Genomic DNA, 23,814 nt, shown 5'->3' on the forward strand with positions numbered 1-23,814 from the left:
AGCACCTACTGTGGAAGTACAGAAGGATGGGGGACACTTCCCTTCTTTTGCTGGTGCTTGGCTTGTAGTTTCTGCCTTTCCCGATGAACCTATCCTTGATCTATGCTAAGTGGTGCTGTGGAGTCAGCCTGAGTGTGTGGCAACCACAGAGGGAGCCACGTGGTATGAGATACGTCATTCCTCACTTTATCTCTGTGATTATTTTAAACAAACTTATAAGTCCTTGAAGATTTCTTGACTGTTTGCATTTCACTGGGAATGATATACTCTCATTATTGAGGTTTCTTGTTGTCTTAGCATTAACTTTCCTCATAGGCATTTGGATTTTCTGCGAATTTACCTTGGTGAGAGAATGAATTTAATCCCTTCCTCTCTTCTCTCCCTCCATTTCTTTGCTTCCCTCCCCTCCGGTGCTTTTTCTCTATTTCCCTCAAGACGCACCTTCCTTGTCTCATGATTTTTGTTATCTCAATATGCTATTATTCTTTTAAAAATGTTTTCCATTATTTTTTTTTAAATTTTTGAGAGAGAGAGAGAGAGAGTGCAAGAGCAGGGAGGAAGGGGCAGAGAGAGAGAATCTGACATGGGCTCCATCCCATGACCCTGACATCATGACCTGAGCCGAAATCAAGAGTCGGACACTTATGACTGAGCCACCCAGGTGCCCCATGCTATTATTCTTCAAAAGCAAAAACTGGTTTCCACTCTTTGCCCACCACTTCTGATCTTTTTCCTTTGATAATGCAAGCAAGCAAGAAGGCAGATCCTCTAGAAGGATATCTGCAAAGAAAACTGCTTTTCTGAGTGTAGTACTTTGATTCTGCACAGCAAGGAAATTATTTATTTATTTATTTATTTTTAGCAAAACTTACGATTGACTAACTCTCGACAAAAGCAACTGGTAGAATGTCTAAGCTTCATGGCTTGGTTTAGATGGAATCCATGTGCTTTAGGCAGAACCTTCCTACATGACCTGATCTATGAGGAACACTGTGGTCATTGCATGAAGAATTTTTATCCGTTAATTTTGGAGCATGCTTTCCTGAATTTTCCTTTTCTGAAATTTATTTTCTTATCTCCATTAAAAAATTTTTTTTTTTTTTTGCCCCAGACTTCATTGTATATTTATTTCATTTGTTTATATAATGTCACATATACCTGTCCTTGGCCTCTGAGCAAATGCTGCAGGAGGTGATTGCTATAGATGAGTGCCACAAAAATAAGTCCTTTCACAAGACATACTTCTAAAAACTAATTTTTGGTGTTGAGCCAAATTATACTTTTACACATCCTCATTCTATTTGGTTGTTATGCAAATTCTTAAAGGTAATGCTTGTATCTCCTGAATTTGTTTCTTTAAATTACTTCCACTGTAATAATCTTTTCCCTTCTTGTCCTTTGGGCTTCCATTTAAAATTAATGCTGTTTTACTATATACTTAATATTTCTCTTCTTGTTTTCAAGAACAGTTACTGTCTCACTAATTTTTTTTTCTTCACTTTGCCAATTGTACTCAACCTAATGTAAATTGTTAGTGAGGATTCTAAGTTCCTATCATGGTTTCTTTTCCTCAGCAGGTGGCTTAAAAGAAAATTCTAGAAGTCGATTCAGTTACATCAGAATGTGCAGATATTGTTAGACCAGGCGTCAACATTTCTGTAGTGATTGCTTGCTGAAGAGGGAGTCTGAAAGAAGGTGCTGATGGCTTTCTCTTCCATTCTGTATGGACCGCCCCCTTCTCACAGCTGTCTCAGAGAGTGTTGTGATATGATTGTGAGTGGGGAAGCTTCTTTCACCTAACATGTTGGGTAGCGGACATAGTCTCTAAGGGCTCTATTATATTGCTGTTTTCATTTCCTGTACGGTGCTTTGTTATTCTGTGTCACCCTGCTGACTAGAGGCTTGTCTATCCTTTCTAAGTTTTATATAATACTGGTGAGGATTACATAAGAACTATTATATGTTATATTATATAAATAAAGTATTATAAAAAGTATTAGACATTGCTGTACTATAATGGGTTCCCGTTGCATTTTTATGAAAACAACGATGAGTTTACATTGAACATACCCATCATCAATATATTCCTGTTTTCCTAATATCCCTCTAATACAATCTAGTGACACATACCCTTTTTTGGTACCTTATTTATCAGCGATATAGATGGCTGAGGAGATTTGGATGTTTTCTAGGACATCCGATTAAACATCATCAAATACTAATTAAAATGATGTCAAGCGAGTCAGAAAATACCAATATTGTATTTGTCTTGGGACAAAGGGAAAGGAAAATAGGTTTAGGGTCAGGTTAAGAATATGTTTTTACTCTCTAGAAGGGAAACTATTTGGGCTTGAACTGAGGGAAGTGTGAGGGAAGTTAATCGCTGGTAATGGTGGACACCACCTCTTCTGCACAGTGTGGATCTTGGGCCAAGTCTTCAAGCAGCCTTAGATGCCATCTAGGAAGCAGAAACTGTCAGCCATGACCCCATAGTTGTCCAAACTACCTTTACGTGCAAGGTCAGGTAAGTAGACTTAGGGTGATTTTAGGGGTCTGCGACCCTCTAGGTATCTTCCTACATGACTGGGATGTGATGTTAGTCTTAGATGGGAGAGAGAAAAAACATCTATCATTCCACAGTGAGGTTATCATTCAGTTGTCTGAAGGAGGTGACATTTGTTATGAGGAGTTGCAACTAAATTATAATCTGATTAGGGAATCAAATATAAAAGCCTGATGATTGGATTTTCTTTCATGTTTTGGAAGAAGGTGGGAAGGAGAAAGGAAGGGATTTGACATCCGAAGTTGGGAGAATGGTAGTTAGTAAGTGATGCCACTAAATGAGTTAAATAATGGTTATAGGAAGAAAAGGCAAGGGACAGAGATGGAGAGCAGAATGCCTGGCAGACTTGCTGCCTTGACAACATTGCTGAGGAAGGACATCTTTTAACTTCACTGGGGTGGGGACAAAGAGAAGACATGCACTGAGCTATTTTAATCATGCAGCTGTGGATGCAGGCAGTTCTACATCCTGGGATTTAGAAAGTCCTTTTTTCTTCTTCTTCTTTTTTTAATAAGCATGATGGCCCTGGTTGAAATTAATTCAGATTCCCATTAATTGGTGCCAATATTTAGTTCACCATATAGCTCATACAATATCACGTCCCTGTATGATTTTTGCTATTGCTATAAATGTTTGCTTGACTGACTCAAAGTAAATTTGCAGTAACTATATTTCGAACCAGTATTTGTTTAGGTATTCACTCTTTGAATCTCTGCCTAGAACTCTGCTACCCATCCAATTTCTAGACTCTTCTAGAAATATCTAGACCCTTCTAGACCATTCTTGCTATATGGTTTCTGAACCTACTGGTTTATGTAACAGTAGATGCTATGCAATTAAAAATCTAGCTGCCTCTATGAAATCATTGAACTAAGTGGTTTCCCATATTCCATTAGAAGAAATAAGTTCAAATTCTTCCAGATGACAGGAAATAATTATAATAAAGTGCAAATACTTTTGGAGTGCCATATTTATTCTTCATCACAGTTGTCAAAAGGATAATTCAGTTGTTTCCTACTGCATGCATGGCACCATTCTCAGTGTTATGCATTTTTTAAAATAGATTTATTTATTTATTTGTTTATCTGACAGACAGAGATCACAAGTAGGCAGAGAGGCAGGCGGGTGGGGGTGGAAGCAGGCTCCTCACTGAGCAGAGAGCCTGATGTGGGGCTCGATCCCAGAACCCTGGGATCATGACCTGAGCCCAAGGTTGAGGCCTTAACCCAATGAGCCACCCAGGTGCCCGAGTGTTATGCATTTTTTTCTGAGTCTACTCAGCTCTAGAATTCTGCATAAGTTGTACTTCTGCATTTTGTTCCTTACTAATATTTTGACATTAAAATGAAGTCAGGGCTTTGTAGATTTTGCCACTGACCTAAGATCAAAGTTACATAGAATATAAAAAATATAGTCAATTTCTGCCCTTTCTGGAGGAAAGCTTTTGGAATACCTTTACTTAGAGCATTTTGGCATCAAAATAAGAAAATGAAACCTAACTGTAATTGCATAGTTTACATTTTTCTTAAATTCCCCTGATCTGCTTTGGAATCATCCAGATGTTCTGTGGGTTAATATTTTTGTTCCGTTTAATTACATTAAATTATTTTCTGAAATTGAATGGGGCGGCTTATTGAATTCTCCAGTGCTGCCTCCTTTTGTTGACTGCTGGCAATATTAAATTAAAATAATTATTCTTCATAATTCCCATACTTATGGAATTTAGCATTGTCTGTATCTTCCCCTGGGCTGACCTAGAGAGCCTAGCTTTTTGTAATGTAGTACATTTTGCCCAAGATGACTTTTCTTAAAGCAAGACAGTTGTTTTTTCTTCAGGTCATTGTTTGAAAAATGGACTTAAATATATCTGCCAAAGCTTTGCCTGTGTTTTCAAATGATTTTTTTTAAAGGTGACATATATCAAGAAACATCTTCTTTCCATTGTAGGAGCTTTATCAATCTTTAGACTTGGTCATATCTTAATCCTGGTTTGTAGTACACACTTGGTTTTCTTTAATATTTCTTTTCTTCCAGAAAAAAAAATGAATATGGCCTTTTAAAATTTCAACAGCCACCTTTGTGATCAGAAAAAGGAAATTTCATTATATTTCTAGCTTTTGCAATTTCTACTCATCAATAATTTTTGTCATCACATAGAAACCCTGTTTGTCTCATTCTCCAACCCGCTGTCTTTTTCCATCTAAATAGTTTCCATTCGTATCAGCACTTGGGCTCCTTCCTGTACTGCACTGGCTTCTCTTAGATATGTAGTTTACACTTTCTTCTACAACTTTCTAGGATTCACTTAGTGTTTGTTGTCTCACAGACAGTCTCTCCGCATTCTCTTTTCTCTTTTATTTACCTGCCGTGGAGGTTGGACGGTTTTCATTTCCCTCCGAGCATTTGCTAGGATGGATAAATGACACAACCCTGGACTCCCATAGTAATTACATTAGGAATGTTTTCAGCATTCATGGTCTTTACTTTTCACAGTTCCATTTCTGTTGAGTGAAAGAGACAAGGTGGTCAGAAAGATAGAGTAATTTTGAAGACTATCAATGGCACGATAAAACAGAGAATGGGGCTTAAGGAAAAGGATAGCGGACTACAGAATCAGATGCTAAGGGAAGTTTTGGTGATTGTGAATCTTTGGCACATAAATAAATTTTAATACACTGTGGTACAGAGTATTCTTTTGAGAAATCTAGTGGGGCCATAAGCTGAGATGCATGACTCCTTCCAAGGATGGGCAATATCACTGAAAAATGCTTGGTTAATGTCAACTTGGCCATATTTTTAAAGAGGAGAAAGAATCAGTAGACAGCAGAAACTACTCCTGCATAGGAAATAGAGATGAAGCAGGGAGAGGAGGCAGAGGAGGTGGAATTTGGAAAATCCATTAATCAAAAGTTTTTTGTTTTTTGTTTTTTGTTTTTTTTTCCTTCTGAAACACAGCAGGGGTGATGGATGGTACTTGAATTTGCAGGTGGAAAAGAGGACATGTTCATATGCTCTGTAAATTGGTAGGGGAGGCTATTTGCTAAGGTTGCATTGGGATTGGACGCTTCTATCTTTGGTCCAGTATTGGCCTGGAACAGAAGCAAAGACAAATACAAAGCTTGCTAAGGAGTGGTGATGGGTCAGTACTGGGCAGCCCACTCTCCTACTTGGGAAAGTCCTTGAATTCTCTACTCAGAATTCTTTGACTAGCATGGGCAGTTTTTTTCTTTTTCTTGGTTTGATTTAACTTTGTGGTTTGTCAAAGAAACAGCTTGGGACAACTGAAATTACATTGATTGGATTTGCATGTTTTTGTTACTTTTTCCTGAGCTTAGATTGGGGTCCCCTTTAACTGTGAGAACTCAATACCGTCAATATAGTCAGAAGTTCAGTGTGTTTTTGACTCAAGTTGGACTTAACATTCATCCCCGTGCTATTTTGTACATGTTTTAAATCAGGAAAGCAATCAGGTCCCACTCTGCTTCATGCTCTCTCTTGCAACATGCTCTGACTCTTCTTACCACTTTCTATACACGGTTATATGTGCTCTTTTTGCAGGACCTTTGGCTAAAGTGACTTCTTTACCTAACAAGTGCCCCCATCCCTCCTCCTGTCTCTCATACTTAAATAAATAAATGGTTTTCATCTTTCAAGACATTGGCTTCTCCTTGACCTCTTCATAAAGTTTCTAAAGCTAGAGCTATTCTCCCTTTCTCTCTCTGAATAGTAATTCTGCTCAGTTCAAATCTTTATTTTCTTAGACTGTAATTTTCTTGTGGAAATGACCACATATCCTATTTGTTTCTTTCTCTTTTTGTTTTTTAAAATATATTTTATTTATTTGACAGACAGATCATAAGTAGGCAGAGAGGCAAACAGAGAGAGAGGAGGAAACAGGCTCCCCGCTGAGCAGAGAGCCCGATATGGGGCTCGATCCCAGGACCCTGGGACCATGAGCCGAGCCTAAGGCAGAGGCTTTAACCCACCAAGCCACCCAGGTGCCCCTATCCTATTTCTTTTAGATCCACTCACCTTTATGTAGTACCAGGCATGTATTAAGTCTTAATAAATGCTCATGCATTAAATTATTTCCAATGTGTTTTATTTTTATTTAGTAATTATAAGAGTTGATATTTAAAATATGTCACTCTCTATATTTGTTTTTTATTGTACTGCTACAGATAATGGTTGTTACAGTGAAATATTGTTGGCATTTCAGGACCTCTTAATAAGCTTTATCAATTTAGTAATTTAAAATTTTAATTTAAATTTTATTTTCCTTTCTTCATTTTCATGGTTCTGTACATGCTTTGCTGGTCCCAAGTCATGACTCTTAAGGATGTCATGGTAACCTGGTGGAGAATTCTTGGGTTAAACTGTTCTTACAATCCATCCCTGAAATGTTTTTTTCAGCTGTTATGATATGCTTCTTCACCTTTTTTCCCCCTATAGTTTAACCCAGATGATAAAATTCTTATTTTTTCTTCTTTTTTTTTTTTTAAGATTTTATTCATTTATTTGACAGAGATTGTAAGTAGGCAGAGAGGCAGGCAGAGAGAGAGAGAGGAGGAGGAGGCAGGTTGCCCACTGAGCAGAGAGCCCATTACAGGGCTCGATCCCAGGACCCTGAGATCATGACCTGAGCCCAAGGCAGAGGCTAAACCCACTGAGCCACCCAGGTGCCCCCAAATTACTTATTTTATCCCATGGACTTTTACTGTTCCTTCTCCTATCAGCTCTATAAAGCGATGATATATGTGGTATATTTAGTATAGGGAAATACACTGCTAATATTATGTGTATTAACTTTTCCTTTTTTACTTAACTCATTAATTATTAGTAATACCATCTATCTTGTAATTTGGTTGTTATTGGGAAATGGTAATTTGCCTGACTCCCTCAAGCCAAGTAACTTTTTATGGGATAAGAAAGTACAAAGGAAACATTTAGGGGCACCTGGGTGGCTCAGTAGGTTGAGCCTCTGCCTCTGGCTTAGGTCATGATCTCAGGGTTCTGGAATCGAGCCTCAAATTGGACTCTCTGCTCAGAAGGGAGTCTGCTTCCCCCCACTCTCTCTGCCTACTTGTGATCTCTATCTGTCAAATAGATAAATAAAATCTTAAAAAAAGGAAGGAAACATTTAAGTCGAGTCACAAATTACAAAGTAATTATCAAACATTTATTATTTACTACAAAATAAATTTTTTATAAAGCTATGCATGGGATAAAAATATATACTTGTGTTTACTTTAGGACTCAAGCATTTTAAGTCCAGTGCAGGATGGAACACGGAAACCTCAGATTGACAGCAATAAGAGCAATAACTACTGGATTGTGAAGGAGGTCAGTCCATGTCAAATATTTTCATATGGGGTTGTATTTGTGTGGCAAGTGACTTTTGTTTGCGTATTACATTTAATGTTATAGACCTTATATTTAATGATTTTCTTCTTTTTAAAGATTTTGATTAGACTAAGTAAACTCTGTGTCCAGAATAAAAAGTGTCGGAATCAGCATCAACGATTACTGAAAAATATGGGAGCTCATTCGGTGGTGTTGGATCTTCTGAAGATACCCTATGAAAAGGTTAGTTACTTCTGAAAAAAAAAAAAAAACTATTTTGATATGATCTCAGATGCATAGCCAAAGTACAAGAATTTTTTCCCTGAACTACGTGGAAGTGAGTCACCAAGCTGATCAGCCCTGAGCCCTTTAATGTGTGGTTCCCACAAAAAGGATGCCCTTCTTTCTGTACAACCACGTGTCAAGCTTCCAGATCAGGAAAGAGCATGACACTTGACAGCCGCTTCATCCTCAGGCGCTGGTCACATTTCTCTCATCATCTCAACTGTGTCCTTTTTGACAAAATGGTTCACTTCAGAAACAGCTGCTGTTTCGTTGTCATGTCTGTTCCTCTCCTCTTGCTGTAACTCTAAGGAAATTGACACTTTGGAAAACAAAGTGTTGCTTCATTTGGGCCAGTGAATGTTGCCTTATGATTAGACTCATTTATGCATCTTTGGCAGGAACATAACAGAAGTGAGGATCAGTTCTTCCCACCACTCCCCCCTAATAGGAGGCACCCGATTTTGATTTTGGTCCCATTCCTGATGGTGTTTACTTTGATCACTTGGTTAAGATGGTGTCTGCCAGGATTCTCCACGGTGAAGGACTCATTTTCCCTTGGTAATTAATGAGTATTTTGTGGAGGGCTTCTTTGAAACTGAGTAAATATCCCCTTCGTCATCAAACTTTCAATCTATTTATTCACTTATTTATTTTAATCTGTGTAAATTATGGGTGCTCATTTTATTCCCTAGGTTATGCTAGGCATCTCTGATTAGCGCTTTGATTCTCAGATGCTCCCCTTTGAGCTAGCTTTACTGTCCTCTAACATGTGCATCATTCTTGAGTAGTTCCTTATTTTTCACACATGAAGATATTCCAGGATCACCTTACATTTCTTTCTTTTTTTCTTTTTTTTTTTTTGGTTCCAACTCTGGAACCAGCCATTTCTTTTTTTTTTTTTTTAATTTTTTATTTTTTATAAACATATATTTTTATCCCCAGGGGTACAGGTCTGTGAATCGCCAGGTTTACACACTTCACAGCACTCACCAAAGCACATATCCTCCCCAATGTCCATAATCCCACCCCCTTCTCCCAAACCCCCTCCCCCCAGCAACCCTCAGTTTGTTTTGTCAGATTAAGAGTCACTTATGTGGAACCAGCCATTTCTTTAAGTGGTTCCAGTTCCGTTTTGGGGGAGAATGATGTGTAGAAGCAAAGTTCCGAGAGCTAAGTGTATGTATTGCTTTTGGGGTTCTATCCTTCTAGGCCCCCTAAATAGACAAAGCCAGGGACCATATGTGTGTGTTGAAATAGTTACTCATTTGTTAATACTGTAAATAGTTCATCTTCCTGATCTTCCACCACTGCAGTGGGCCCTTCTCCATAGGGACACCCTCTGCCCTTCACTCAGGCTCTGACAGCCCCAGGGTGGGTGCCCTCCTTATCTCCCAGGTGCTACCTGCCCTGCCAGGCCTCTCCTGGTGCAGATGTTCTCCCCACCTGGACTTACACTACTCCAATGGGGTTGCTCTCCAATTCAGCTTACTTTTTAACACATAAACTCAGTTCTACCCTTCCTTAGGTGGCATAATTCATTCTATGGCACAGAATACAATAAAAGAATTATTGAAAGATAACAAAAGGTATTAAATCCTCAGCATTTATTATCCACATTATTTCATTTTTGATATTGTAAATGGGCATTGGACACGTGATCGAGTCCCTTCTTCTAATAATAAACCTTGGTGCTCAGTATTTTACTACTACATTATGTTTATAGATTTGCTCAGTTTTAATAGCTGGGTGGTACAGAAACAAACAAACAAAGAATAAGAGGAGAGGGCACCTGTGTGGCTTAGTGGGTTAAGTCTCTGCTTTCGGCTTGGGTCATGATCTTGGGGTCTTGGGATTGAGTCCCGCATCGGGCTCTCTGCTCAGCGGGGAGCCTGCTTCCTCCTCACTCTCTGCCTGCCTCTCTGCCTACTTGTGATCTCTCTCTCTGTCAAATAAGTAAATAAAATCTAAAAAAAAGAGGAGAGTTTCAAAGAAATGTCGAATACAATGGCACTTTCCTATGTTCTGTCTTGGCCAGTTTTTCAGTGGGAATTGGGTATTCCTGTGGCTGAAGTCTCTTTGATGTCTTTGAACCATCCCTGCATTACACAAATAAAGAAAAGTGTTAGTAGATTTTGAATTAAAATTTCCTATTTTTAGGTCAGGAATGAAATTTTTGGTCTCATTTACTCATCTAATTAAATCATCCCTATTTTATATATGAGAAAATTAGTCTATTAATGATCTTGGGCTGTTCGTTTAGTTATAGATGGCATAAACTATAGACTCTTAGAAAAAAACAGAAAACATTAAGTTATTTATTAAAACTACCATTCAAAACATGAGTCTATTTTGTATCTCTGATACTGACTACATGACAAATTGGATAATCAACTACCCAGAAAAAATTTAGATGGTTTCAGTAATACTGTTGAACGGCTACTATTAAGGAGAGAAGTTTGCATTCTTTTTGAATTTTGAGACTTGGAATTTCTTGTTGAGATTCCTATAAGTGAAAGATAGTGTTACGGAATTTTGGAAAATGATCGTGAATAAGGAAAGCAACTTATGAATACATGTGTTCAGAAAGAGGGGGGCCCCAAAAGTTCGAGGAATAGAGGAGATCAGAAAGCAAAGAGGAAAGGTAAAACAAAGAGGTGGAAATAGATGAGATAAATAGCAAAAGGATGGGTATTAAGGACGGCAAGTGTTGTGAGGAGCACCCGGTGTTATACACAACTAATGAATTGTTGAACACTACATCAAAAACTAATGATGTACTATATGTTGGCTAATTGAACATAATAAAAAATAAGAATAGCAAAGGGTGAAGGTGGGAGGAGGGGAAGCTTGAGATGAGGTCAGAAATACATATATAAATATATATATGCATATATAGATAGAGAGAGGGAGAGAAATTTACAGAAGGGTGGGAATAGAGGAAAAGTGAGTGGAGAGAACAAAGAGACTAGGGACAAGACAAGAGTATGAGGGATGATGGATTCTGGGAAAAGCAGCAGGAAGGGAAGAGTTTGAGAAGGAGGATCTAGAAGGTAGGGAAAGAGGAAAAAACAAGGAACAGGAAGATTCAGATACATAGAAGTGTTGGGAAAAGAGCAAGTCCCAGAGAAGGGAGGGATGAGAAGGATGGGGTGAAGCAGAAAAGGGAGGGAACAGAGACATTGAGGGGACAGAGAGAGAGAGAGAGAGAGAGAGAGAGGAAGGCAGGACAGATGAACCATGGGCACTAAGACTGGACACAAGGGTGGGGAGAAAGATGCAGCCGTGGGCAGATGGGAGAATGCAGTGGGCAAGCAGAGAGGTTGGGAAGAAAGAGAGACTGAAACGAAGAGGGGTTGAGATAGTGGAGCAGAACATGTAATTAATTGAAGGAAAAATAAAGAGAAAGTGAGAAACATCTAGAAGATGGTGTGGGGTTGATGGTAAGAGCGGGGATTATGGGAGCGCAGGGGAGGTGTAGAAACAGAAAGGTCACATTGGAGGAGCATAACACAGTAGCAGAGAGGGAAAGAGTCCATGTGGGAAAGAAAATTCTTTTTTATAATACTTGGTATTATGGTTTATTTGTTTCATCACTACTCTTTCACTTATAGAATGATGAAAAGATGAACGAAGTGATGAATCTGGCTCACACTTTCCTGCAGAATTTCTGCCGGGGAAATCCACAGAACCAAGTTCTCCTTCATAAACATCTGAATTTGTTTTTAACTCCCGGTGTAAGTATTTTAGTGACTTCTAATATTGATTGTAAAGTGTCCATCCGATTAAGTGTCCATCCGATTCATTTTAGCAGCATTGATGAATGGAATTTTATTAGTCTTCACCAGCTTATTTTTTTCCTTATAGGGGTTTCCTCCCTAAAAGTGAATCTGTTTTTTTTTTTTTCATTAAGGAAATATTCATAGAAACTGGAAATACTACCTGAATTTTACCTGCAAGTGACCATTTCCTTTATATGTATATAGTTTAACGTTAGGGAAAAATGTGGTAGGACCAATAACAATGGCAGTGCCATGAGTGAGAGAAATATAGAAAACTGTAAAATGTGTCAGTGGATACTAGGGAAGAGCTGGCTTTGAGTAACTGATAATGAATCTCAAGAATCCCATCGCCAACACGTCGACCTTTATGATAACTCTTTTTTCCAACTAAATTCCTTTGTGAGCTCAGTTTTCTTTTAATGGTGAATGAGTTCATTGCATCTCGTAGAAGGCTTGCCCAGGAAACTCACTATGGCTTTGCATAAAATATAAGGCTGATCACAAGCAGGGAAAATAGTGTAAGTACTGTAAAATGGAAAATTGATCTTGTCAGAATTACAAAGGCATGTTCCTCTCTGGTTAGCTCCTGGAAGCAGAAACCATGCGGCACATCTTCATGAACAATTACCGTCTCTGCAATGAGATCAGCGAGAGAGTTGTGCAACACTTTGTGCATTGCATCGAGACACACGGCCGCCACGTGGAGTACCTGAGGTTTCTGCAAACGATTGTAAAAGCAGATGGTAAATATGTGAAGAAATGCCAGGATATGGTAATGACAGAGGTATGTGCTTGGTTTGCGTTTTAACAGCTTCACATAAGTCATGTGTGCAAGTGTGTGTTTTCTGTAAATGTGTAGTGTGAAAAGCCCCCGCAACATAAGTGGGGAAAATAATTTCGTCCTGATGTCTTACGCAACAAGTATATTTTGTTTAAATCTAGTGAAGTAACATACCATTAAGTTGATTGCATAATTTTCCGAGTTTATTTTTCCTTTTGATCCTTAAAGAATTTGTGCATTTTAGTATATGTGCTGCCGAAGCAAGCACAAGAATTTGTGCATTTTAAAGAAAAAAATTCTGAGAAATGTTATAGTTGAGAATGAAAGTGACACATTTTTATATTTTTAAAATTTTCAAGCTGTAACAAAGATGGTGTAAGTTTGTTTTCCCACTGCCTTTTTTTGATCTATTCCTGAAAGAAAGAATTGGTGTTCTCTGTTACTATTTGTAGAAGGGTTTGAAGGGAATTGAGTTAATTAATAGAAATTAGCCATCAGTGATTTATTATATGTGGAAACGTAAGTTGAAAATTTAAGAAACACAGATGGTTGAAGCCCCTCATTTATTTTGCTCTCTTTATTGTGATGTTTGATGTTGAATGAGATTTATGCAATGAGTAACTTACTCACTAGGAACCAAGTGGTACTTTGGAGAAATTGAGCCCATTTGGATAAATCATTGCTCTGTGACCTAATAATTCTATAAAGGCCTGTATGGATTAAGGCAGCTTTCAACCGTGGCTATCAAACAGTTATGCAATAGATTATATTGATATGAGGGGATTTTCACAATTATGTACTTTCAGTTTATAGTAGGGAGGGGGGCTTCTACATTGATGTAATGTGAGTCCCTCCTACCCCATAGAAATCTTAAAATTAAATCAGTTTAAAGCCTTGAATTTTTAATGCAAATTATTGTTATTAAACATCTTAAAGAACATTTTAAACTTGTAAAATTTACCTTTTCCTTATCTATATTTACATTTGTAATTGTTCTTCATTGCCTAGAAATGTGGGAGCTAATTTGATTTTGCATTATGATCACCAAGGAAAGGATTAAAATGGGAAAGTAGCAAATAAAAATTAGCAAAAATTTATGACACCTCCTAGGAGAAGTGTTTTTATGTGGAAAGAAGTATTTGTAATATTATATTGTGTTGACATATAATACATATTTTGACACATATGCATTCTCTTTCCACAAAACGTTCAAAGCAAGCCAGATGTCTTATCAATTCAAATCTGTTACCAATGTAATGAAAATAGAGAAAAAACATATCCCCCAAATATCCCTATTGGGGTTAGAAAATTGTTACTGAAAATAGACAGATATTATGGAGTTTGAGCAATAAAATTACCACCTGCTAGAACTCTCCAATAAAACTGTAAAAACAAAACAGGAAGGAAAATGTATATCCTGAAACCACTGGCTTATTCATTTCTTTGTTTCTTTCTCTCTCTCTTTAAGTCTTCTTTTTCTCCATTTCTCTCTTCTCCAATTTTACCTCCATTCTCTGCTGGTGCCCATGACACATGGAATTTCCAGATTCTTGTGAAGTTGCAAGTTGGCTCAAAGTACATGCTTTTATATTCTGTCACTGTTGAAGGGGGTGGGAGTAATGTACTCTGCTTTAGTAAAATGAGACTTAAGAGATTTCTCATGTCTTGGCAATGGCATCTTCCATTTTGAAGTAGAGGGAAGCAACTTTCTTGAAATATTTTGTGGGTTTAATTTCAGGGGATAACTCACTGGGGAATGATTAATTATCATCCACGCCATTGAATTCCTGTCCCCATCCACCTCTCCCCATCTCCCTGACTGTTTTTGATAGTATTCATAAATAATCACTTGGCATCGGACTAGAATCTTTTTACCATCCTGCCTTGGTGTAGTTCTGCTTTTGCAATATTATCTGTGTGTGTGTGTGTGTGTGTGTGTGTGTGTGTGTGTGTGTGTTTATAAAGAGATGCATGTGTTTCCAGATAGACCAAATCTTTGGCAATAGTTTCAAGGACGAACATTTGGACTGCTATGTAGACTCTCTTATTATCATTTCAGTTGATAAATGGGGGTGAAGATGTGCTGATATTTTACAATGATAGAGCATCATTTCCCATCCTTCTCCATATGATGTGTTCAGAGAGAGACCGAGGGGATGAGAGTGGCCCCTTAGCCTACCACATCACCCTGGTGGAGCTGCTGGCAGCATGCACAGAGGGGAAGAACGTCTACACTGAAATCAAGTGCAATTCCCTTCTGCCCTTGGACGACATAGTGAGGGTGGTGACCCATGATGACTGCATCCCCGAGGTAAGCCTGGCAAAAGCTTAGCAGCCATGAAATTGTTATTAATAAAGAGTGTAGAAGTGCCAGACGCCCCCATACTGTTTACAATGAGATAATGTATTTAGTCAAGAAATTGTACTTCACTATATAATTAGGAAGAGTTAAAAGAGCATATAAAGTTCCTTTTCTTAGTTGTACAAGAAGCTCTGAAAGATGATAAACTTTTTCAGAGTAGAGCCACTGTGGGTTTACTGGAAGCTACTCTAGGAGTCTCTAAAATTCTAAGTATGGCAATGTGATAAAACAGAGATTGGACTTGTTACCTCTGGTATGTTCTTGAGCATGTAATAGATGCTTCATAAATAGCTCATGATCACTGATAGGCTGGGCTGGGCTGGTGCAGCAGTATCATCTGTTAGACTCTGTAGGCTTACCTTGCTTGATGGAATAAGTGCATTCTTGGAAATACGGACACACATTTTGCTTTATTCACACATTAGTTTTTATGCTCTGTCCTTGTTTGCCTCTGATAATAGGGAAAAACTCATTAAAAATTGGTTGTCTGCCAACAGGATTAATGAGGCTTCCAGGAATGTACATTGCAATAATCTCTTCCTTTTCTACTGTTGTGGTGTATTGTTGCGAAGTTTTTAAATGTGTGATGCATCAGATATGATAGAAATCCAAACATTTTAATTTGTAGTAACTTAAAAAAGTGTCAGATTAAGTTAACTTCTCTAACTTCCCAGTAGTCCTATGTAGTGATGGACTTAAAAGGATATTTTTGTGAAATTTTGTGGAATTATTGACACTTCATATCAAGGGTACTGCATGCTCTGATTGCTTTGAAATGAGATGGCCAAGAAAGGAATACTGTAGTGATTAAATTCATGAGTTCTGTCTGTATTTGAGATCCTGATTCTGACTGTGCTTCTTCCCACATTCTGGTCTTTCTGACCGCACCACTCTGGCCCCTTAACGTTCACTTACTTTATTCCTTTTCACCCTTCTTATCTTGATTCAAGAATTTCTTCTGCAAGGAACACTTCCCTGACCTCCCACAGCAGAATTAGAAGAGTCTACAATTTGAAATTTGGCATTTGAATTTTGTTAATAAAGGTCTGCATCCTTCACACGCTTTCCCAAGATTGTAAGTGTGAGGAGAGTAGCAACTGGGCTGTTCTGTTTACCATTGTATTACCTGAACCCGAGTCTATACTTAATAAATGTGGTTTGAATGAAGGAACAAATGAATTAAAGAATGAGTCAGAATCCTGGATCCATTACTTCTAGATTTGTGACTGATTCCAGCAGGTTATTTAACCTATGTGATCCTCAATTTGCACCGTTTTAAAGTGAAACGATTATAGTATGTAACTGAGAGGATTGCTGGAGGATGGAACTAAGAAAGATATTACATACAAAATGCTGAAGGTGTTTGGCATGTAGCAAACAATGAATAAATATAAGCTGCTGTCAAGGTGATTATGATAATGCACTGAGTGGTTCTGATGTGTCCCTACCCTACAATCAGTTCTTGACACAGGCACCCCATCTGCTTTTTGGCCTTATGAAAGCCAGTCCTGTATTCCTTATATGCTAACTTGGATTCTGTGAATCCTTGAAATTATTTACATGGTTTTGTATGTATATGCACTTGGGGTGGTTTATAGCACCCATCCCATTATTTATTTATTTATTCATTTATTTATTCTTTTAGAGAGAGAGATAGAGAGGGAGTATCTGTGAGCTGGGGAGAGGGGAAGAGAGAAAGAGAGAAACCCAAGTGGACGCCGCACTGAGCACAGAGCCTGAGTTGGGGCTCGATCTCATGACCCTGAGATCATGATCTGAGTTGAAATCATGAGTCAAATGCTTAACTGACTGAGCCACTTAGATGCCCCTCATCACATTTTCATTTAAAAAAAAAAAAAAGGGAAAGAGAAGAAATGCAAAAATTACTCCCCTACAATACCTTAGAAATACTCTAGGTTGGTGAGACTCATCTCAGGCCTTTATGAGGAATTTTGTTAAATATGAGAATGAATGTCGCTACATCTCAATATGATTTTTTTTCTAAACTACAAGCCTGTTTCTTCTCAGAAATAGTAACAAATATTTCTGAATGGCAATAAAGTACTATTTCATCAACACATTTAAATGTTATATTAGAACTCTCTTGATTGCAAATGACAGAAAGCTAACTTAAACTGCTTAAATAAAAAAAGGACTTTTTTTGGCTTCCATATTTGGGAATTGGAAGGATAGTTGTTCTGATGGCTCAAGAGGTTCAAGCAGTGTCAGTTTCCATCTCTTGTGCCATTTTCCTTTGTGGTTTTGCCTCATTCTTTTCTTCTGAGCATAATTGTCCTCCATGTACTTGCGGAAGATGGCCTCTTGGAGTTTAACTTGTTCCATTTTCGTAATGAGCGCGAGAGAGAAAGAATGACAGAGAGAGAGAGAGACAGAGAAAGAATGACAGAGAAACAGAATGACAGAGACAAGAGAGAGAATGACAGAATGTCAGAGACAGAGAGAAGGGAAGGGAGAGGAAGAGGAAGGAAGACAGGGAAAGGGAGTGCAGTTGACTCTCAGTGTCTCAACTAGGATAGACTTGGTTTAAGTCTGGTGTACTTGTGCATTCCAGTCGCTGAGGGCAGGGGATTTTAGTTAAGAAAAGGGATATGGGAATGCTTTCTTACGTAGACATAAAACATGCTATAATCCACGATAGTAACTAACCCAGATTTTATTTAACTTTTCACATTTGATATTTGAAAATGAACAATGAAGAAAACTCACTTTCTTTTGTATTTGAAACTTGCACAGGTTAAAATTGCTTATGTGAATTTTGTTAATCACTGTTATGTGGACACTGAAGTGGAAATGAAAGAAATCTACACGAGTAACCACATTTGGAAATTATTTGAGAACTTCTTGGTGGACATGGCAAGGGTGAGTTACACTTTCACCATGAAACACGGCTTTATGGTTAGTTATGTTTTTGATACATATTTTGACTAAACAGGATCAAGGATCTGGATGAAAATTTGGAATTAAACCCTCCAAATTTGGATGTAATCCATGACTTTCAAAAAGTTGCACATGCATTCATTTCTCAAGATTGTGAATGAGATGTAATGAGTTCATATACACAAAATAACCAGTGTAGTGTGTATAGAAATGAGGTATCCATGTCTACTTTTACCACTAGCTCTATCGGTATGTTACTAGGTGGAATTTCAGTGGCCTTTTTACACGGAATGGGGAAGACATTGGCAGAGATCAATTTGTATTCAGCCCCTTATCATGGATGCAATTACAAACCATAGATAGAAGAGATCTCAGGACGCCTTGACCACAGCTTTCAGACAGACGGGTACTTGACCAGACTACCCAAGGTTTAGCATTGCTCAGTGCTGCCTATTCAAAGTTTTCTTTGGGAAAGAGCTCCAGAAATTGAATCATCTGGTTTGACTCGTCAGTCAACATAGGTCCTGCTTTTTACTGAGTCCATTTCCTCCCGTTTGGCCTTTTGGGGGAATTGGAGAGGACATGTGGAGCTGGTTGGCATTCTCTAGATATTGTCTAGCATGTGTTTTTGAGTGAAATTGAGTAAATGAATGAATGAATGAAGAAAGGAAGGAAGGACTCTTGTTTATAGGTAGCAGTTAATTTTAGTTGATATATCTTTGCCTCCCCTCAACATTTTTTGGCATGTTGAACTGTCATAACATATAGGGTCTATTATTTTAGCTTTTTTGATCTTTAGTTTTCCCTTTGAAATGATGGGATATAATGTTCAAACAAGAGTTTCACTAATGGGGGGTGCCTGGGTGCCTGGCTCAGTGGGTTAAGCCTCTACCTTTGGCTCAGGTCATGATCTCAGGGTCCTGGCATTGAGCCCCGCATCAGGCTCTCTGCTCAGCAGGAAGCCTGCTTCTCCCCCCTCCCCACCTCTCTGCCTGCTTTTCTGCCTCCTTGTGATATGTCTCTCTCTGTATCAAATAAATAAATAAAATTTTTGGAAAAAAAAAAAGTTTCACAATGGAAGATAGTGTATAGATAATCCTTAGACCTGTGATGACTTAGGGGGGCTGTCCCAGTTTTTTGACTCTCTACATTCCCAAGTACTGGTAGCTTTACACATGCCTTATTTCGATGTATTTGGAGGAAAGGGGGGTTAGTGTGGTACATATTTCCACTGTCTTAGAAGAATGGATGCTGCCTGCCTCCCTACAACCCTTTTTGGAAGGAAGGAAGACAAGAGGGATATAAGAAAACACTGACTCAGACTCAGACATAAGACTCAGACATAAGGGCCTTGTGGGTGAAATGTGGTTATTTTACCTTCCCTGTGGTGTGGGCTAAGCCAACTCCACCATGTTCACACATGCGTGGAGTAAGGCAGTCCTTACTTTACTTCATTTCTGTAGAATGAAAAGCCACTCGTTGCCTTTGGCAGGCAAACCAGCACCTGTGGAGAAATCATCTTATTTTACATACGGTTTTCATATCCCTCATATTGACCCCTATGTCCTTGTGAAAGCCCTTGCATCTGTTGGGCTACAAGGATCGCTAGAGACCTTGAAGTAAAGGATGCGTTTATGCCAATGACTGAGCTTTAAAATTGCACGTGTGGGAAGATATTAAAGAGATTATAGACTGATTTGCAGAGCTGCACAGTGCCACGGACTACAGATAAGTTTGACAGGACCAAGGTCACATTCTAGGCAGCATGAGCTGCAAAGCTACAAGGAGTTTTTTCTTTTAAACCAAAGAAAGCTGGTGGTAACAGCCGTTGGTTATGCCACTCTGGAAACACCCTTGCTGCTGATGTGTTTCTAAAGCTATGATGTATGTATTCTTTTTTTTTTTAAAAAAAGCATGCATGCTAGGAAGGCTTTTTATTTTAACCATTTTGATTAAGTAGACATTTAATGTTATTATATAAAGGCTTGAAGGGAATTTTGAGATCTTTTTAGTCTATTCACTCATTATGTCTAACCACAACCTCTTAGCTATACTGTAAAAAGCATTTTTTTCTTTCCTTCTGGTTTCGCTCTTATTTATATTTTAAAACAGCAGCTCTCTTATCCCTTCACCAAAAATGACAAAGAATCACCCTTCCTATTTCAGGGAAGGGAAAGGAAACCTGGATTTTCCGTAACTGGGCTTTGTCTTTCTGCCCTTGAAGAGAGATTGAGGAGCTGGCGACATACTCAAATTCAAATACAAAGCATTGTTTAAATAAAGTAGAAGTGGCTTCCTAGGCAACTTTTCGGTTGTGTAGATCAGTAATTCTCAAACTTCAGTGAACATCAGAATTGTCTGGAGTGTTTCTTAAAACAGATTGCTGAGTCCTACCCCAGAGTATCTGATGCAGTAGGTGTGAGTCTTTGCCTTTTTAACACGTTCCCAGGTGATGCTGAAGCTGCCGGTCCAGGGGCCACACTTTGGGAACCACTGCAGGAGAATATAGTAGTTTCAGAGTAGGTACTTCAGAGGCATTAGCCAGACCAGAGTTCAAGTCCAGATTCTGCCTCTTCCTAGTTCAGTTACGTTGAACAAAGGACTTACCCCTCTGACTCAGTTTCCTTATTTGTAAATGGATCCAATAACACATTCCTCATAGGGTTGTCAGGAGGCTTCAATGAGATAATGCATATGCACATGTGTGGCCTTTACTCAGAGAGCTGGTAATATCCTCTATTTTATCCATATCATGGTAACGTCACTGGTATTTTATTACAAGGGAATATGTAGGCTTTGAAGCAATTTCAACAAGATTCCTCAATACCTATACCAGTAACAATGTTGAGGATACCCAAAAGGAGGACCAGGCAGTACAGGCAAGAGCCAGAAATCATGTCTTTGAAACTGGACATGCGCAGTAGTGACTTGACAGAGAGATGGGCTAAATGCAGATGTTCCCGTGAAACGATGACATCCTGGACCAGCTGATTTATGTCAGTGGGGAATGGTGAAGGTGATCTGAAGGAAAGGTAGGTGGCGAATTGGACTGCAAGAATCATAGGCTCTTAAGGTTGGAAGAGACCAGCAGTCCCATGGCTCACACTCTTCAGCACCTGCCTGTGTATTTCCAGCAGGAGTCCTCTCACTCTTATTTGAGATAACCGGTTTCATTATTGCATAACTTTAATTGTGAGAAGCTTTCGATATTGAGACAAATTGTTATGATTATACCTTTTGCCTATTTCTTCCTTCTGTAGCGACATAGAATGATTCAGTTCGGTAGGTATTTACCATAAGTAACATATTCTTCTTACTGGTCATCTACTTTCAAATAATAAAGTCATGCAAGTTAAAGAACTTAAGACCGACATCATAATTTTGCCCCTGAGTTCCAGAGAGATTAATTCACTGGCATAGGGTGACTTGCCTAGCCAGAAGCAGAGCTGGGGCATCTGCTGGGGTCTAACCCGGTGCCTTTACTCTAAAAGCTTCTCACATTTGTTCCCCTTCCTGTTTTCAATACACTTTCAGGTTCTCTCTATGTCAGTGTTTGGAAAGGATGGCATTTAGGAAGGGGTTTCTGGTGGGATCCAGCCAGCACAGGGCAGATGATTATTTTAGTAGAAGTTTGGAGAACAGTCTTACTTACAAGGCAGGAGAAATATTAATATGTAGTTGCATTCATACTACCTTCCACCTTTCCCTTCATGTTGTGCTGGAGTCATTTCTACCAGGTTCTTTTTGTTTGCTCTTAGGTAAATCTCTCTAAAGAGTCTTAATTAGTATCTTTCATATTCCTATTCGTACTTCCTTGTCTTTATTTTATTTTATTTTATTTTTTTACTTTTTTCAGTGTTCCTAAATTCAGTGTTTATGCACCGCACCCAGTCTTTTATCTTGCTAAGACCCATGTGAGAAAATCTTTCTGAAGGATTGTTTTTAATAAGCCTGTGCTGGGTTTCCCACACGTAATTCCATTCTGATTTCTTGACAGACAGTACCTGTGTTCTGTAAATATGCCAGATTTAGGCAGGCAGCAAAGGTATTAGCTTCACGAAAAGTTGTTGCACTGTATTTCAGAGCATTAAACAGCTGCCCACTTTGGTCTGTGTTCCAGTGTGGCTAAACTTGGAGTCTGGGGAGCAGAAACACTTTCCTCTACCTTTGTAACTGATGATTGTTTCAAAATCAGGGGATTTGGGTCATTATGAGAAAATACCTGAACTCCCATCTCAGCACCTTTGCATCTGCCTGGGGTAGTACTGGTTCTCCAAGTATCCTCAAGACTTCTTTCATGTTCCTGCTTAGAAGCCCTCAAAGGGGCCTTCACTTACCACCCTTGTGTAACAACTTCTTCCCTCTGCTCCCCCTTCACTTGCTTCATTTGTCTTCATCGAACTTACATCCCCATGTGACATTTTTATATGCATTTGTATTTGTTCCTACTGAATCAGAGGGCAGGTAGTGTGTCTGTTTGGTTCACTGCTGCACATCTGACCTTGAACAATGTCTCACACATGGTAGATAGTATGTATTCGTGAAATAAATAAATGTCCCCTGAAGTGAAAAATACTTATGAAGTGAATTTGAAAACAAAGTTAAGTCTCAGATGATGACTCAGCCCAGGGCTATTGTCCCCAGTCCAGCGGTGACGGTGGCCAGGGGAGGAATGTGAACCACACGTAACATCACTTCCCCTTAGACAAGGAAACAGATGCCCAGTAAAAGGATGAACACTTACCATTGACATCAACGGAGATGGAATTGGAGGGTGTTATGCTGAGTGAAATAAGTCAATCAGAGAAAGACAATGATCATGTGCTTTCACTCATATGTGGAATATTGGAAACAGAGCAAAGGATCATAGGGAAAGGGAGGGAAAACTGAAAGGGAAGTCACCAGAGAGGGAGAAAAACCATGAGAGGCTCTTAACTCTAGGAAACCCAGGGCTGCTGGAGGGGAGGTGGGTGGGGGATGGGCTGACTGGGTGATGGGCATGAAGTCTGCGAGAGAGGCCTCTCCTGTTAGCTTAATTTAATTCCATACACTTGCCTCGAGTGTAGTGTAGGCTTAGCATCAAATTAAGTGGGCATATCAATGGGATGAAAAAACAGGCACAAACAGATTTTTACATATGTAAGATATTAATATATAATAAATTATTACCATTAGTAAGGAAGTGATTGGTTATTTTCAGGGATGAGCAAACTTTCTCCATGAACAGCAAGGTAGTTAATAATTTAGCTTTTCAGGCCTCTGTCCCAATGGTTATAGGAATTACTGAAGGGAAAAGAGCCATAAACAATATATAAACAAGTGGTTATGGCTAGATTTGCCCCCGGAGCTGCAGTTGGCTTACCCTGGTAACATTAAAGTAATAATACAAGCTCCACTAGAGTAGTGATTCTTATGTATTTTATTCATCAATAGATCTTAGGTACATAGAACATTCTTGGTGTGGAATAGATATTCAACAAAACTTGATTTGAACTAAATCAAAATAACACTTGAGGACACTGGCTATTTGGGGTAAAATGAACTCAGTTTCTTTTTTTTTTTTTTAAATATCTTATTTATTTATTTGAGAGAGAGACAGTCAGAGAGAGGATGAGCAAGAAGAAGGTCAGAGAGAGAAGCAGACTCCCCATGGAGCTGGGAGCCCGATGCGGGACTGGCAACCAACTGAGCCACCCAGGCATCCCTGAACTCAGTTTCTAACCTAAATATACTATTAATATATATAAATAAATATACTATTAATATATATAATATATATATTTACGCAATATATATAATTGCA

The 23,814-nt window shown here is 38.7% G+C and overlaps 1 protein-coding gene across 3 annotated transcripts in view; it reads left to right on the forward strand.

Annotated features, from left to right (window-relative positions):
- The window catches only part of ITPR2 (inositol 1,4,5-trisphosphate receptor type 2), a 496,325-nt gene that overhangs the window by 213,669 nt on the left and 258,842 nt on the right, over window positions 1-23,814 (forward strand). For all 3 annotated transcript variants that reach the window (XM_059402747.1, XM_059402745.1, XM_059402746.1), the window contains exons 27-32: window positions 7,817-7,906; window positions 8,024-8,149; window positions 11,803-11,925; window positions 12,554-12,754; window positions 14,811-15,062; window positions 17,868-17,993. In XM_059402747.1, coding sequence (XP_059258730.1) covers window positions 7,817-7,906; window positions 8,024-8,149; window positions 11,803-11,925; window positions 12,554-12,754; window positions 14,811-15,062; window positions 17,868-17,993 — 918 coding nt within the window. The remainder of the gene's footprint in view (window positions 1-7,816; window positions 7,907-8,023; window positions 8,150-11,802; window positions 11,926-12,553; window positions 12,755-14,810; window positions 15,063-17,867; window positions 17,994-23,814) is intronic.

This window comes from Mustela nigripes, chromosome 6, assembly GCF_022355385.1.
Source record: "Mustela nigripes isolate SB6536 chromosome 6, MUSNIG.SB6536, whole genome shotgun sequence".
In the NCBI taxonomy this organism is placed as follows: Eukaryota; Metazoa; Chordata; class Mammalia; order Carnivora; family Mustelidae; genus Mustela; species Mustela nigripes.